General features: G+C 47.7%; 1 protein-coding gene across 2 annotated transcripts in view; it reads right to left on the bottom strand.

The window, feature by feature from the left end:
- Positions 1–1,320: 1,320 nt before the first annotated feature.
- SPNS1 (SPNS lysolipid transporter 1, lysophospholipid) overlaps positions 1,321–12,716 on the bottom strand; it is a 28,199-nt gene continuing 16,803 nt past the window's right edge. Inside the window, exons 1-13 of one of the 2 annotated variants that reach the window (XM_069984436.1) lie at positions 12,570–12,688; positions 10,945–11,211; positions 7,761–7,826; positions 7,324–7,460; positions 6,893–7,044; positions 6,223–6,292; positions 5,521–5,663; positions 5,299–5,442; positions 4,494–4,683; positions 4,318–4,383; positions 4,143–4,241; positions 3,469–3,640; positions 1,321–2,522 (exon numbers count right to left, since the gene is read on the bottom strand). In XM_069984436.1, the coding sequence (XP_069840537.1) occupies positions 2,428–2,522; positions 3,469–3,640; positions 4,143–4,241; positions 4,318–4,383; positions 4,494–4,683; positions 5,299–5,442; positions 5,521–5,663; positions 6,223–6,292; positions 6,893–7,044; positions 7,324–7,460; positions 7,761–7,826; positions 10,945–11,185 (1,575 nt within the window). In that variant the 5' untranslated portion in view covers positions 11,186–11,211; positions 12,570–12,688 and the 3' untranslated portion in view covers positions 1,321–2,427. Of the gene's footprint in view, positions 2,523–3,468; positions 3,641–4,142; positions 4,242–4,317; positions 4,384–4,493; positions 4,684–5,298; positions 5,443–5,520; positions 5,664–6,222; positions 6,293–6,892; positions 7,045–7,323; positions 7,461–7,760; positions 7,827–10,944; positions 11,212–12,569; positions 12,689–12,716 lie in introns of those variants that run through there. The other variant, XM_069984437.1, reaches the window with a different exon arrangement.

Genomic DNA, 12,716 nt, shown 5'->3' with positions numbered 1-12,716 from the left:
TTCTTCAGCTGCAGAAGCGGCTCATGTGCACAAAATCTTATTGACCAACAAAGTGAAGAAGCCATTTCTTTCCCTGTCCTAATTCTAGAAGCCAGGCTGCATCCACAAGGCCCTATAACGCTTAATGATGTGAATCCTGATTTTGTGCAGCATTTGTCTGCTGTGCGACGATCCGTGTAATAGGAGAGACCCAAACCGCTGCTGACGTCAGTGGGCTACCCAAACAATCCTTAGCTGCTTCCCCCTCGCTGTCTTTGCATGTAATGGCACCGGCAGCGAGCGGGGAACGAGAGGAAAGCGAGCGCTGAGATGACAGGTCAGCAAACGATTCCGACGGAGTATCAGGCCATGTAACATAACCTTCAGTCAATGTCATCATCACCATAACCTTCATCAACCAGTGCTTCTACTCCTCTGCGCCAGCGTCAGTCATCCAGGATGGATTTGCAGGAAACAATAATACATGCCCAGACATGCGCTTATGTCATGGTTGCCAACATCTGAAAAATTTTTCCAGGAACACTTTAGCGTTAAAAAGGGGTGTGGCTTATTGTGGGTGTAGTCTCAGTGGGGTGTGGTCCATCATGGGCATGGGTTCAAAATTTTCCAGTTACAATATACTGTCAGAACAACACAGAAGGAGCATTACACACTCCAGTATTAGGTCCGCAGTATATTACACACCCGTTTCAGGTCCCCAGTATATTACACACCCCAGTATTAGGTCACCTGTATATTACACACCCCAGTGTCAGGTCCCCACAATAATACACACCCCAGTGTCAGGTCCCTAGTGTATTACACACCCCACTCAGAGAAGGCTGAGACTCAGAGATAGCATTCTACTGACTGACTGTACATACTGGTAGTTTGTACCCATATGATGCAGTTGCACCCCATATCATTATACTACTACCCCATGAATATACCAATGAATACCGGTAAACCTTGATCTTCTAGAAAGCCCTACAACCAGAAGGAAAATGGGGTGAGATCAGGTGAGCAGTGAGGCCATGATGTAGGGAAATAACAGCTGATCACCAGCGCATTTGTGAAAGCCTCAATTTATGCACATAAAATAAGGTTACTGCAACAGTGCCACCTATTGGTGACTTTTTGTACTAAAAATTACCATTCAGTAGCAGGTAATCGCCTTATCTGAAGTGCCCAGGGTCCGATTTTCGCATCATAAGGATCGGCAGAGCTGCATCCAGAGGCATTTACTTCTGTTCAGTCTTACAAACTCAAAAACGCAACTGAACTCCTACCTTGTTGTCCTCCCTATGCATATGGCAAATGAACAATGTTTCTGAGGAAAACTAGAGGCCCAAAAAAGATTTATTTGTGTTAATACGGATAACACTGATCCACCGCTGTCTATAAATACTGCGTCTTATCCAGCAGTGTGTTACTAGAGGCTCTTTAGCTGCAGGACTGAGACTCAATAGATTTCACTTAAATAAACGCTTAGCGAGCCATCCCAGACGATGGAGAAGGTCCGAAATCTTGTCTTCTGTTGTTGGCTTTGAAGAATATTATAGCAGCTGTACTAAGTATTTCTATCAGGGATGGGGAACCTTCAGCCCTCCAGCTGTTGCAGAACTACAATTCCCATCATGCCTGAGCTGGAGGGACAAAGGTTCTCCATCCCTGATTCATATGGACCGGTGTCAATGTTTACATGGGCGAGATCAGAGCCTTGCTTGGTAAACGGAATGAGAACTTTCAGAACTTGATGTGTCGACTACAAGCCATTATCCAATATTACCCTTATATTATCCACCCCTTTCCCCACTATGAAGTCCAAAACTCCCCAATAAGTAAATCCTCTATAACCAACTGAAAAACCATCTCAGTCTGATGAATCGAAGTCACCTATTATAAAATTGCACACAGATACTTGGAATTAGTTCTTAAAATTAAAACCATGTCCTCTCGAGAGCCTTAGATCAGTCAGAAGAGGCCCAACAATGCTGAGCCTTCAATGGCCACCAGTCGCAGAGTCCTCCTTGGTGCTCTCCCTTCCACCCAGCTAGACGTCCAGACGGTAAAGGCTGGAGATTACTTTTGTACCCAAAAATCTGTACTTCCCATTAAAAAGTTCATAAAAGAAGAAAACAAACGGAAAAAAAAACATGTCTCATAGCATCAAAGCCATTAGGAAAAGAGAAACCATAAGCAGGTCCTGAGGTGTGCGGCTCTCCAACATGAAGAGCTGATGTGCTGGATGATTAGGGTAGGGGCGGACATGGGTGGCTCTTCCTCATATCAGAATCATTCTCACTGCTGGCAGGCGACATACAAGACAAAACATTAGAAGTTCTCAATCCTGCCAGTAGTAGCCAAGGGCAATGGTGCCACCAGCGTATCTAGTACCAGGTGAGCTAGGTCCAGCCAGGAAACTCTAGACCATTTCCCTTTTTGTGTTTATATTAGGACACTGGACACCGGGACCTTGGTAGACCGTCCACGTTTTGGGACCACAATCCTATCTTCGATCTTCTCCCCCTCGGTCAGCAGCCCTGAAACAGAAGGCAGTATAAGTTGAAGCTGTGCCTATTTAAGGAGCTAATACCAAGAAATTATCTTCGATCCACATGAGATCCACAAGCTGATCTGTGGAGGACAAACCATTCAGACCCCATGTGACCAAAAAGACAGATGCTTTTCCTCTCCAAAGAAAAAAAAAAAAAAAAGAGCAGCACATCTGCTTGACCACTGCTCCATTCTCTATGGAACATTGGGAAACACTGAACTCCACTATATCTGGAAGTGTCATAGACCACGAATGGGGAAACAGCTGAGCATGCATGTGTACTATCACTCCCTTCTCCTGCCTGCTGAGGGGCCCAGCAATCAGACCACCATCAAGGCAATATTATAATATCACAATAGCTTGTCTAAGCTTCTGCTTGGATTTCATTATCTTGCCTTGTACTCTACTTACACCCAGAGCTGCATTCACAATTCTGCTGCTTACACGTAAATGCTCAGGCTCCAGTAACTGACCAGAGTATTGTATGGGTACTGAGTTGTGGTGCATTGTGGGAAAAGTTGTGAGGCACAGAGAAGTATAAGATGTCACAGTAACACGATGAGCATTCAATGCAGCCCAAAACTGGCATCGTCCATCAACCAAGGAGGGGGTGGATGAAGGGAAGTGGGATGGATGATGAGTACGTTCTATATTCCTACATACACATCTGTTATATTATTGTAAGAACTTGTCTAAGATGGTTTTGAAACCTCCACTGTTTTTGCTGTGACAAGAAGTGACGGCTCCACAAGTTCAGGAGACTCTGGAGCACAAAAATCCAACCAACAGAGGAAACCTACTGCAAGACACTGGCCATAGATACTGGGCTCCGCACCACTAAGAGGATAAATAATTCCTTGGCTGGACTATCTGTGCACCCACAGCAGCCGCCAATTCTGCTCGAGACACGAACAATTTATACATACACACACCTTCAGACACCATTTCCGCCTTTTTACGATCCTTCTCGATGAAGAGGGCAGTGGCTAAGAAGAAACCTCCCCCCAGGGCGCCCACAAAGGCGCAGACCATGAGCGCATACTCCAGGCTGCGGAATGTTAGAAGGGTGGACGGCGGCTTCCCTCTGCTGATGCGGTCAGATATCTGAGGAGATGTATAGTTACAGAGAGGGTTACACTTTACACTGAGGATCTGTAACCGTTGTTATCCAAGCAATCAGATGTCCAAAACTCTTTTTAGAGAAAAATACAGCATTACCTACACTGAGCGTCCACTATATTAGAATCCCCCCCCCCATCATATAGCACATTGCATCGTCTGATATCCCCCTCTATCCACTTCTGAAGCGGTTTCCATCCCTATTTTAGAGATCGCACTATTCGCTGTATACTCTCCACATTTTTACATGAGAAAATCCCACAGGGTTGCCAGCAATATCCTGGCCCCATCCAGTTTAGCCATTAACCAATCACTGGATTCTCCCATGAGACCCTATGAGGAGAAGCAGCGGGCTCTAATAACAGGGCCATTGAGTGTAGGTGCCAATAAAATGTTAAAGAATAGGTGCCCCCATTATTGCCCTATATGAATGCATCCAGTAGATATACAAGCAACCCCAAGCCTACAGTAATCTCTAGATACTCACCACCCCGATGAGATAGGGGCTCCCGGCATCACCCAGCAGGTGGGACACCATTATCTGCATGGCCTCAGCTGTGGAGCGTCTCGTGGGAATCACCACATACTGAAGGGAGAGAACATGTCTGGATGAGTATAGTCTCCACTACGACAAGGACCCTCACCCATGATGGATCACTCACCAGGAGGATGTCAGCCACGATGGCCCAGTTCAAGGACAGCAAGGTCTCCCCAATGAAGATGAAAATCTGCAGAGAAGACAAAACGCAGTAAACGGAGGCTGGAGAGCAGTAGTAGAGACTATGTGTGACCCTGCATCAGGGCAGAAGGAGACTCCACTAGCATATAGACTACTTACATAGGTGGCCACAAGACTGGATTCAGCAAAAACCAGCGATAAGTACAGGAAAGGGGCGGAGCTCAGCATCCCGCAAGCACAAACTATCGGGTCCGCACGGGGGTTTATTTTGCGGTATCTTTTACTGATCTCCACTCCGGCTCCGACGCCCAAGATGCCTGTGGCCACTGTGATCAGGCCAAAGATCAAGCTGCAGAGAAAGGCATGGTAGAGATCACGGCAGAGGTTCATGCATGAAGGACAACCGAGCGGCCATGACTACTGCCCCAAGTTCTGTTACTGGACCCATATTTATATGTGTATCCCTGGAGGATCAGCTACTCCTATCTGCTGTGAAGGGACAGAATACGTACACATGCTCCCGATCCAGGATCATCTCAGCTCATCTCTACACTGAACAGGATAAATACATGTTTTCCTTGCTGAATCAAATGTTCATGTCCACTATAATGGAACAGGATATATACACATTCCCCCCCCCCCCCCCCCACGTCTACTCACTGGCCTCACCAGAATCCTGCTCCACGGTGATGTGGGCCAACAACCCGAAACTGCTGTCTGTGGCTAGATACCTGGCTTTGGCATTTCCCTTGTCATGTTCTGAGACTTACAGTTGGATATTGACTAAAGGGGCCACTTAATATGGTGGTTTTGGTGGAGCCACTCCTTGGCTGGCTCCTTTCCTGGAGTGATAGCTGGCTTGTCCAGTGTTTCGAGACTCTTAAACGAGGTTTCACTGATTCTTTTTGCATATTTATACCAGTAAAGATCTTAACCATCGTTGACACAGTAAATATCCCCTTACCTGTCCGTATAATTATTCTCGTTTGGCCCTGTATTGTAGAGGACGATCCGTGCACGCGCCAGGTAAGATGGAGCCCAGAGAGCGAGGGCGCCGGTTACAAACGCCACCGTGGTGAACCCAAAAGTAGAAAGCATAAAGCTGGGGCTGCAGAGAGACACACAGGTAAGTAACATCGGAGTAGTCACGGGGGGTGACAACCATCACTACACAGCAGGCACTCACTTCTTCACCAACGCCTTCACGTCTGAGGCCCATGAAGTGTTGCTCAGGGGTTTGTCAGTTTTCCTCTCGACGGCTCCTCTGGGAGGCTCAATCACAAAGAATATGAGCAGCAGGATGGCGATGACGCCCAGACCCGGGGTGACCTGTCAGGAGGAGACAGTGAATGCAGTGATGGCTGCTTTATACCAAGAATCACCTGCATTCTACAGGCTGTGGGCCGTATTGTAGCCGGGCTCCATTTTCTTCTATAAAGCTGAGCCGCAATATCAGACAAATAAATTCCAAACCCACAGGCCGAAGCCCGGGGTACAAAAACCCCTTTAATTGATAACACCCCCTTTAAAATATAACTTTTATTATACAAATTAAAGTAACTACGTGAACTAATTAAAACCACAGGACGCAGTATTTCCCACACTAGACTATGCTAAGTGATATCACAGGATATATCTATCCTCCTACCTATCTTAATTATTATCACAGTCTGCAGTACTGCATAGATAAATAACTTGGAGATACTGGATGTCTGCTATTTAAACTCACAATACATGCCCCCTCTCTTGAGCCCTGACCCACCTATGTGAAGGTTAAGTGGTTGTGCAATATCAGACAGACAAGGCACTGATCCTATCCTGGACAATGCTCAGAGCCCCCTCCCACCTGTACAGTCATTATGATGAATGCCGCCTGCCATTCACTCACCCGTAAAGCCCAGTGCCAGTCTCCATTGGCTGCGTCCGTCACCTTGGAGCCTGCGATGTATCCGAGGCCGCTGCAACACATAGAATTTCAGCTCATGATTTCATGTATGTATTTGTCTGCTAGATTTTCCATTCAGGATTCTTAGAAAGGGGAGAGAAAAGCCTTGCGCAAGACTTTGTTTGTGCCTGGCATACAAATCGCGCTGGATTTTTATATATATATATATTTTTTTTTTAACGCTGGGGGGGTGCATGGTTTCTTCTTACTACTTTGTTAAAGCAATGCGATTTTTCAGTTTTAGCGCAAAAAAATTGCTCAGAGAGCAGTACTCCACTTCTACTTTTTTTTCCATTTTTTTTAGACAAGGTGTTTTAGCAAAAAAATTGCACAAAATTTATCAAGGAACTTGCGACTAATGATACTTTTGGTGCAAAAAACTGTAAACGATCCCTTAACCCATAAAAAGTCAGTGCATGGGAGCCGGCAGCGTCACAGGGCCGGCTCCTATGATGCGGACGCTCCCAGCAATGCTGAAATAAGAAAATAAATGTACTGTGCTGTCAAAAAAAAAACAATGGAGGCTGACTTCAGGGACAGATGTGAGTCATAGGCTCAACTGTAACAAACCCTCAGCTGTATAAATGCTGGAGTTTGTAAGGGGGGCACTCACCAGCCCACGGGAATGGCAAAGTAGAAAATGGACAACATGCGGCTGCGCTGATCGGCCACAAAGAGGTCGGCAATGATGGTGGGGGCGATGGTGGAGTAACTCGCCTCTCCTACTCCAACCAGTCCTCGTGTAAGCAGGAAGAGCGGAAAATACTGGAAAAGGAAGAGGGGAAAAATCCACTTTCAGATTTTATTGTCTGCAACCTATAAGGAAGGTGATGTCCAGGAGTACCAATAAGGAAGGTGATGTCTAGGAGTAGTAAAACATGGCCGCTTTACTCCAGAAACACCACCGTGGCAGTCATCAGGTTGTGTCTGGTATTGCCGCACAGCTTCCTTCTCTTCAATATCAAAGCCATGTTTTTCTAACCCTGGACAGACCCTTTACCTACGACAAGTTTGGTTTAAGCTTTCCTATGTTTACTACGTTACCTCCTTGGGAATGAAGGAGCTGCACAGAGTGATGAGCGACCAGAAGGAGATCCCCACGCACATTATGTATTTCCTGTTCCATCGGTCTCCCAAGTATCCGAAGACTGGAGCCAGCACCATGTAGCTACAGATGAAGACTGGAGGAAGGGAGGAGGTGAGAGTCCAGACCGACATGTCCCCCATGTTTACACGTCTCCTACTTGCTCTTAAAAATCCCTCCATAACTTATTTCTTATAGTCTTACAACTCTCCCGTTACCTGGAAACCACCAATAAGTAGGCTAGCTGCCAACAGGTCTCATATCTTCACAATGAGACAATATTTATTAATTCACTGCTCTTCATGTATCACCGTGTCGGCGGCATTAAATAAGTAATAGACGGATCCTATTAGATGTAGTCCTCACAATGGCGGTCCCTGGGTGGCAGGACACTTACCCGTTTGTACCAGTCCTGAAGAGCCGTCCTTGATGCCGAAGGCCTCCTCCAGGTCCGGGAGCACACCTACCAGGAAAAAACAGGAGACTCCTCTAATACAGTGTTCACCAACCTGTGGCTGTCCAACTGCTGTAAAACTATAAAACTACAACTCTCAACATGATGTGACAGCTGAAAGCTGACAGGACATGCTGGGGGTTGTAGTTTTGCAATAGCTGCAGAGCAACAAGTTGGAGGAAAATTGCTCTAATCCATGTTTAACATTGCCAGTGCCTCTCCTGCATCAGTAATGGAGGGGAAGTAGTCAGGTAACCAGACCCTACCCTGTTACTACTATGGACCTAAAGGATCATTAGTTAATACTAATATAGAGCCGAGCCCGGGGGGGGGGAAACACCACATCAACCTAACCCCAGTCCCCCCAAATGCCCATTTGGCTCCATCCAGTCCACGACCTGCTGAGATGGGACACTGCTGGGAACAGTGACAGAGCGACTGGCTAAGCTAGCAGCTACTGCACCCATTTTGTCTAGGAGAGAGAGAAAACCAGGGGACCAGAATAAGGCTATGTCCACACTAAGTAAAAACAATGGACGTATTTGGTAACAGCCTTTGTTGTGCAAACAATGGCCATTGTTATGAAATACGGCCTTTGTTTTTATATAGTGTGAACATAGTCCAAAGGGGTTCTTCAGCACTAGAAAAACATGGCCACTTTCTTTCAGAGACAGCACCGCTCTTGTCTCTAGTTCAGGTGAGGTTTGCAAATAAGCTTCATTCACTTCAAATCCCACCTAAACTAGAGACAAGAGCGGTGCTGTCTCTGGAAGAAAGTGACCATGTTTTTCTAACCCCTTCAAGACGAGGCTAGATATGATTTTTTTCTATTCATTTTTAGCCTAGAGCCAGAATACCACTTTAAAGAGGATGTACCATCAGGTACATCCTCTTTAATATGACCCACGGATAGAACGGCGCCGCGGCCCTTTTTTGAAATGCGGCCTGGTTCCCGTATACGGTGCCATTCTATCCACGGGTACCAGACAGGGGCTTTAGAATCAATGAAGCCGCGTCATAGAGGGGTGGGGGATTCATCCCACTGGGGGCAGGCCGGCCCGCCTCCTGCGCTTCAGCCCCGGCCTGGTACTTGTCGATAGAATGGTGCCGTACACGGGAACCAGGCCCTGGTTCAAAAAACGGACCGTGGAACCGGCTTCCCAGTGACGGCGCCGTTCTATCAGTGGGTCATGTTAAAGAGGATGTACCTGATGGTACATCCTCTTTAAAGGGAACCTGTCACCCCCCGTGCCGGGGTGACAGGCTCCTGACCCCCCGTTAGAGCACCCCATACTTAACCTAATCCCGCCGGGTCCCGCTTCTGGAGGTGGTCGGGTCACAGAGATCTCAGCCCCTGCAGCCCGGCGCGCGCGCTCCTCAGATGAGTCCAACGCTCATAGAGAATGACAGAGCGCTGGACTCTCCTGTCATTCTCTATGAGCGTTGGACTCATGTGAGGAGCGCACGCGCCGGGCTTCGGGCGCCGATATCTCAGTGACCCGACCATCTCCAGAAGCGGGACCCGGCGGGATTAGGTAAGTATAGGGTGCTCTAACAGGGGGGGGGGGGGGGCCAGGAGCCTGTCACCCCAGGAGGCTGCAAAAAAATACAAAAATTAAGCAGCCTTTTATGAAAGTGTCTTCTGTACATTCCGATAACTGCAGAATGTTATGTGTTTTCCACTCACTACACATTGGCTCATCCACACATCATAAACTCCGGCCAGGAAGCCTGGTTTATTGAAGGTCTCTGGTTACGAAACACTAGGCCTGGGTTATTGAGGGAGGGGGGGTAACAGGTTATCTCCAAGTGTGACTTATGACATGGAGCCTGGAGTTTTATCCACTTCAAAGGAAAGACAGATCCATTCAACCACAACCCCACCCCCCAACCAAAGTACAATGGTTCAGTCTAAGGACATATGCAATGAGGTGTCCCTGGTCCTTCCCCATTATCATCTAATCAGCCAGAGACAACTAATAACCCTAATGAGCTGAAATCTGAACTGAGTTTTGCCTCTATAAAATATGGCAGCAATAGGAAAAACTGGTCAGAGTGCAGGGGGACCAATAATTTTCTTCAGCCCCTGGGAAGGCAAACAACTATTGTAAGGGTCCTATTCCACAGGCCGATGGGGACCTGATTAACAATATAAACGAGCGCCAATCTGCTAGATCGGCGCTCATTTACTGGGCCTATTCCATGGCCCGATAATCGTTTAGTGAGGGTTGCAGGGACATTGTTACAGATGTCCTTGCAGCCCTTCTTTAAACATCATACTTTACCTATCCAGGCTACAGGGCTTCTCTTGCGCTCCTCTTCCTCCCGGTCCTGCACGCAGCAGCAGCTTCGGAGCGGCCTGTCAGCTCAGACAGACCACTTCGAAGCAGCTGCTGTGCCGGGACCGGGAGAGAAGGAGAAGACCTGCAGCCTGGATAGGTAAAGTATGAGGTTTTTAAATCGTCGGTCACCCGCCGTGCATCGCTATTCCACGTAGCAATGCGTGGTCGGTGCCCAATGATTTTAGGTTTGCACCTAAATAAACGATCAGCCGATGACACGATCATTGGCTGATCGTTGTCTCTATTCCACAGAGTAATAATCGGCCAATTATCGCTCCGTGGAATAGGCCCCTAGATCTCAGCTGGGAGAGAATGATGTGTTCGCTGAAAGAGTCCTTTCACTTAGTTTGAAAGGTGGTGGCAGCAGCGACTGTTTTGAGGTGCGTGGACTGTGTCAAGGTGCGACTTATGCTCAATTTGCCACCTAAGTGGAAGGCACGTGTAAGTGAGTGGGCATAGATTAACCCCTTACAGTGGCATCCTCGTCACATGCTGTTATTGTGTATGTGGCACAGACTGTTCCCAAACATCAAACTCTTTAAATACCAAGAACGCTAAAGTCTTCAATAACAGGTCTAAGAGGCCGGGAGAAGTATCGGGACTTAAGATTAGAAAGTTTATTTAGTGCTTTTAAGTAAGGAGCGTGATGCCCAGCGCCAACCCTTCAATATGCTGACCTACAGAAGATGTCAGGGGAGGAGAGGGTGGTGATCAGAGTCCACTCTCTGACCATCTGTTCCTGCTGATAGCCCCCGACCCTGATAAACCACCCCTCCCCCACCTACCGGCCACAGTAAAGCGATCCATGTAATTCAGCAGGTTAATGTAGAAGAGAATGCCCACAATGGTGACAGAGCGTCGATAGGAGATGCCGGTCAGGGCGTGCACATCACGTGTTTCAGGACTATCATCGTCATTTTCATCCACCATGCGTGGTGGTGGTGGCCCAATGGCTTTCACCTCATCCAAGTCATCTGCCTGAGTCAGAAACGGGGTGGTATCAGCGTGATTGTGACGAGACGCCATCTTGTTAGGTCCCAGGACTGTGTACACTGGAAAGAGGCAAAACAACCATAAAGTTATAACAGTAAGAGGGTAAAATCCAACACAACACTGAACCTCATCAACACGTCACAACACAGATCCAACCAGCTCCAATACTGTTCAAAGGAAACCATCAACAAGCAGGCAGACTGATCACTGTACGTCTGCAGCAGAGCGTGTAAGGTGTGAGGACCCCAAATCCCTGTGATGTCTCCTGTGGTATCAGCATCCTGTAAGGTGTGAGGACCCCATATCCCTGTGATGTCTCCTGTGGTATCAGCATCCTGTAAGGTGTCAGGACCCCATATCCCTGTGATGTCTCCTGTGGTATCAGCATCCTGTAAGGTGTCAGGACCCCATATCCCTGTGATGTCTCCTGTGGTATCAGCATCCTGTAAGGTGTGAGGTGCAGACCCCATATCCCTGTGATGTCTCCTGTGGTATCAGCATCCTGTAAGGTGTGAGGACCCCATATCCCTGTGATGTCTCCTGTGGTATCAGCATCCTGTAAGGTGTGAGGACTCCATATCCCTGTGATGTCTCCTGTGGTATCAGCATCCTGTAAGGTGTGAGGACCCCATATCCCTGTGATGTCTCCTGTGGTATCAGCATCCTGTAAGGTGTGAGGACCCCATATCCCTGTGATGTCTCCTGTGGTATCAGCATCCTGTAAGGTGTGAGGACCCCATATCCCTGTGATGTCTCCTGTGGTATCAGCATCCTGTAAGGTGTGAGGTGCGGCCCCATATCCCTGTGATGTCTCCTGTGGTATCAGCATCCTGTAAGGTGTGAGGACCCCATATCCCTGTGATGTCTCCTGTGGTATCAGCATCCTGTAAGGTGTGAGGACCCCATATGCCTGTGATGTCTCCTGTGGTATCAGCATCCTGTAAGGTGTGAGGACCCCTTATCCCTGTGATGTTACATGCTGCCTGTATATATGAGTGCTGTATGTGATTGATTGATAGATAGATAGATAGATAGATAGATAGATAGATAGATAGATAGATAGATAGGACCGGTCATGTGACTCACCCATAAGCTGAGGACAGGAGACCCACTGACCAGGAGAGATAAGAAGCAGACAGTGGGGGAGGGGCCTGACAAACACTGCAGGTCACATGACTTCAAGGGGTTTTCCTTCCCACTTATCTTAGCTTGCACTCATATTATACATATCATATTGGCCCCCAGTATGTAATAACAAGTGTAACACCTCATACAGCCCGCCCACACAGCAATACAGAGCGGCTGAGCTGCAGGAGAACTACAACTAGCAGCATGCCCTGGCAGCTTTGCCTGCCTATGTAATTATACGGTGAGGTCAGGATTCTGCTGTACCAGGTAAATAACACAAAGAACTCACCGGCTCCGATCTTCACTTATTCTGGAGCTGTCGCCATTTTGCGGCTCCCGAGTCATGTGACCGCATCTTAATCATATGACCGAGAGTCCTAGCGAGAAAGAGGGGGGGGCGGGTCTTCACATGACGTCATCACGCTCTACGAAAGCC

Source organism: Dendropsophus ebraccatus, chromosome 9 (genome assembly GCF_027789765.1).
Source record: "Dendropsophus ebraccatus isolate aDenEbr1 chromosome 9, aDenEbr1.pat, whole genome shotgun sequence".
NCBI classification, from domain to species: Eukaryota; Metazoa; Chordata; class Amphibia; order Anura; family Hylidae; genus Dendropsophus; species Dendropsophus ebraccatus.
Note: the sequence above shows the minus strand (reverse complement) of the source record. Positions and strands in the feature narration are given on the sequence as shown.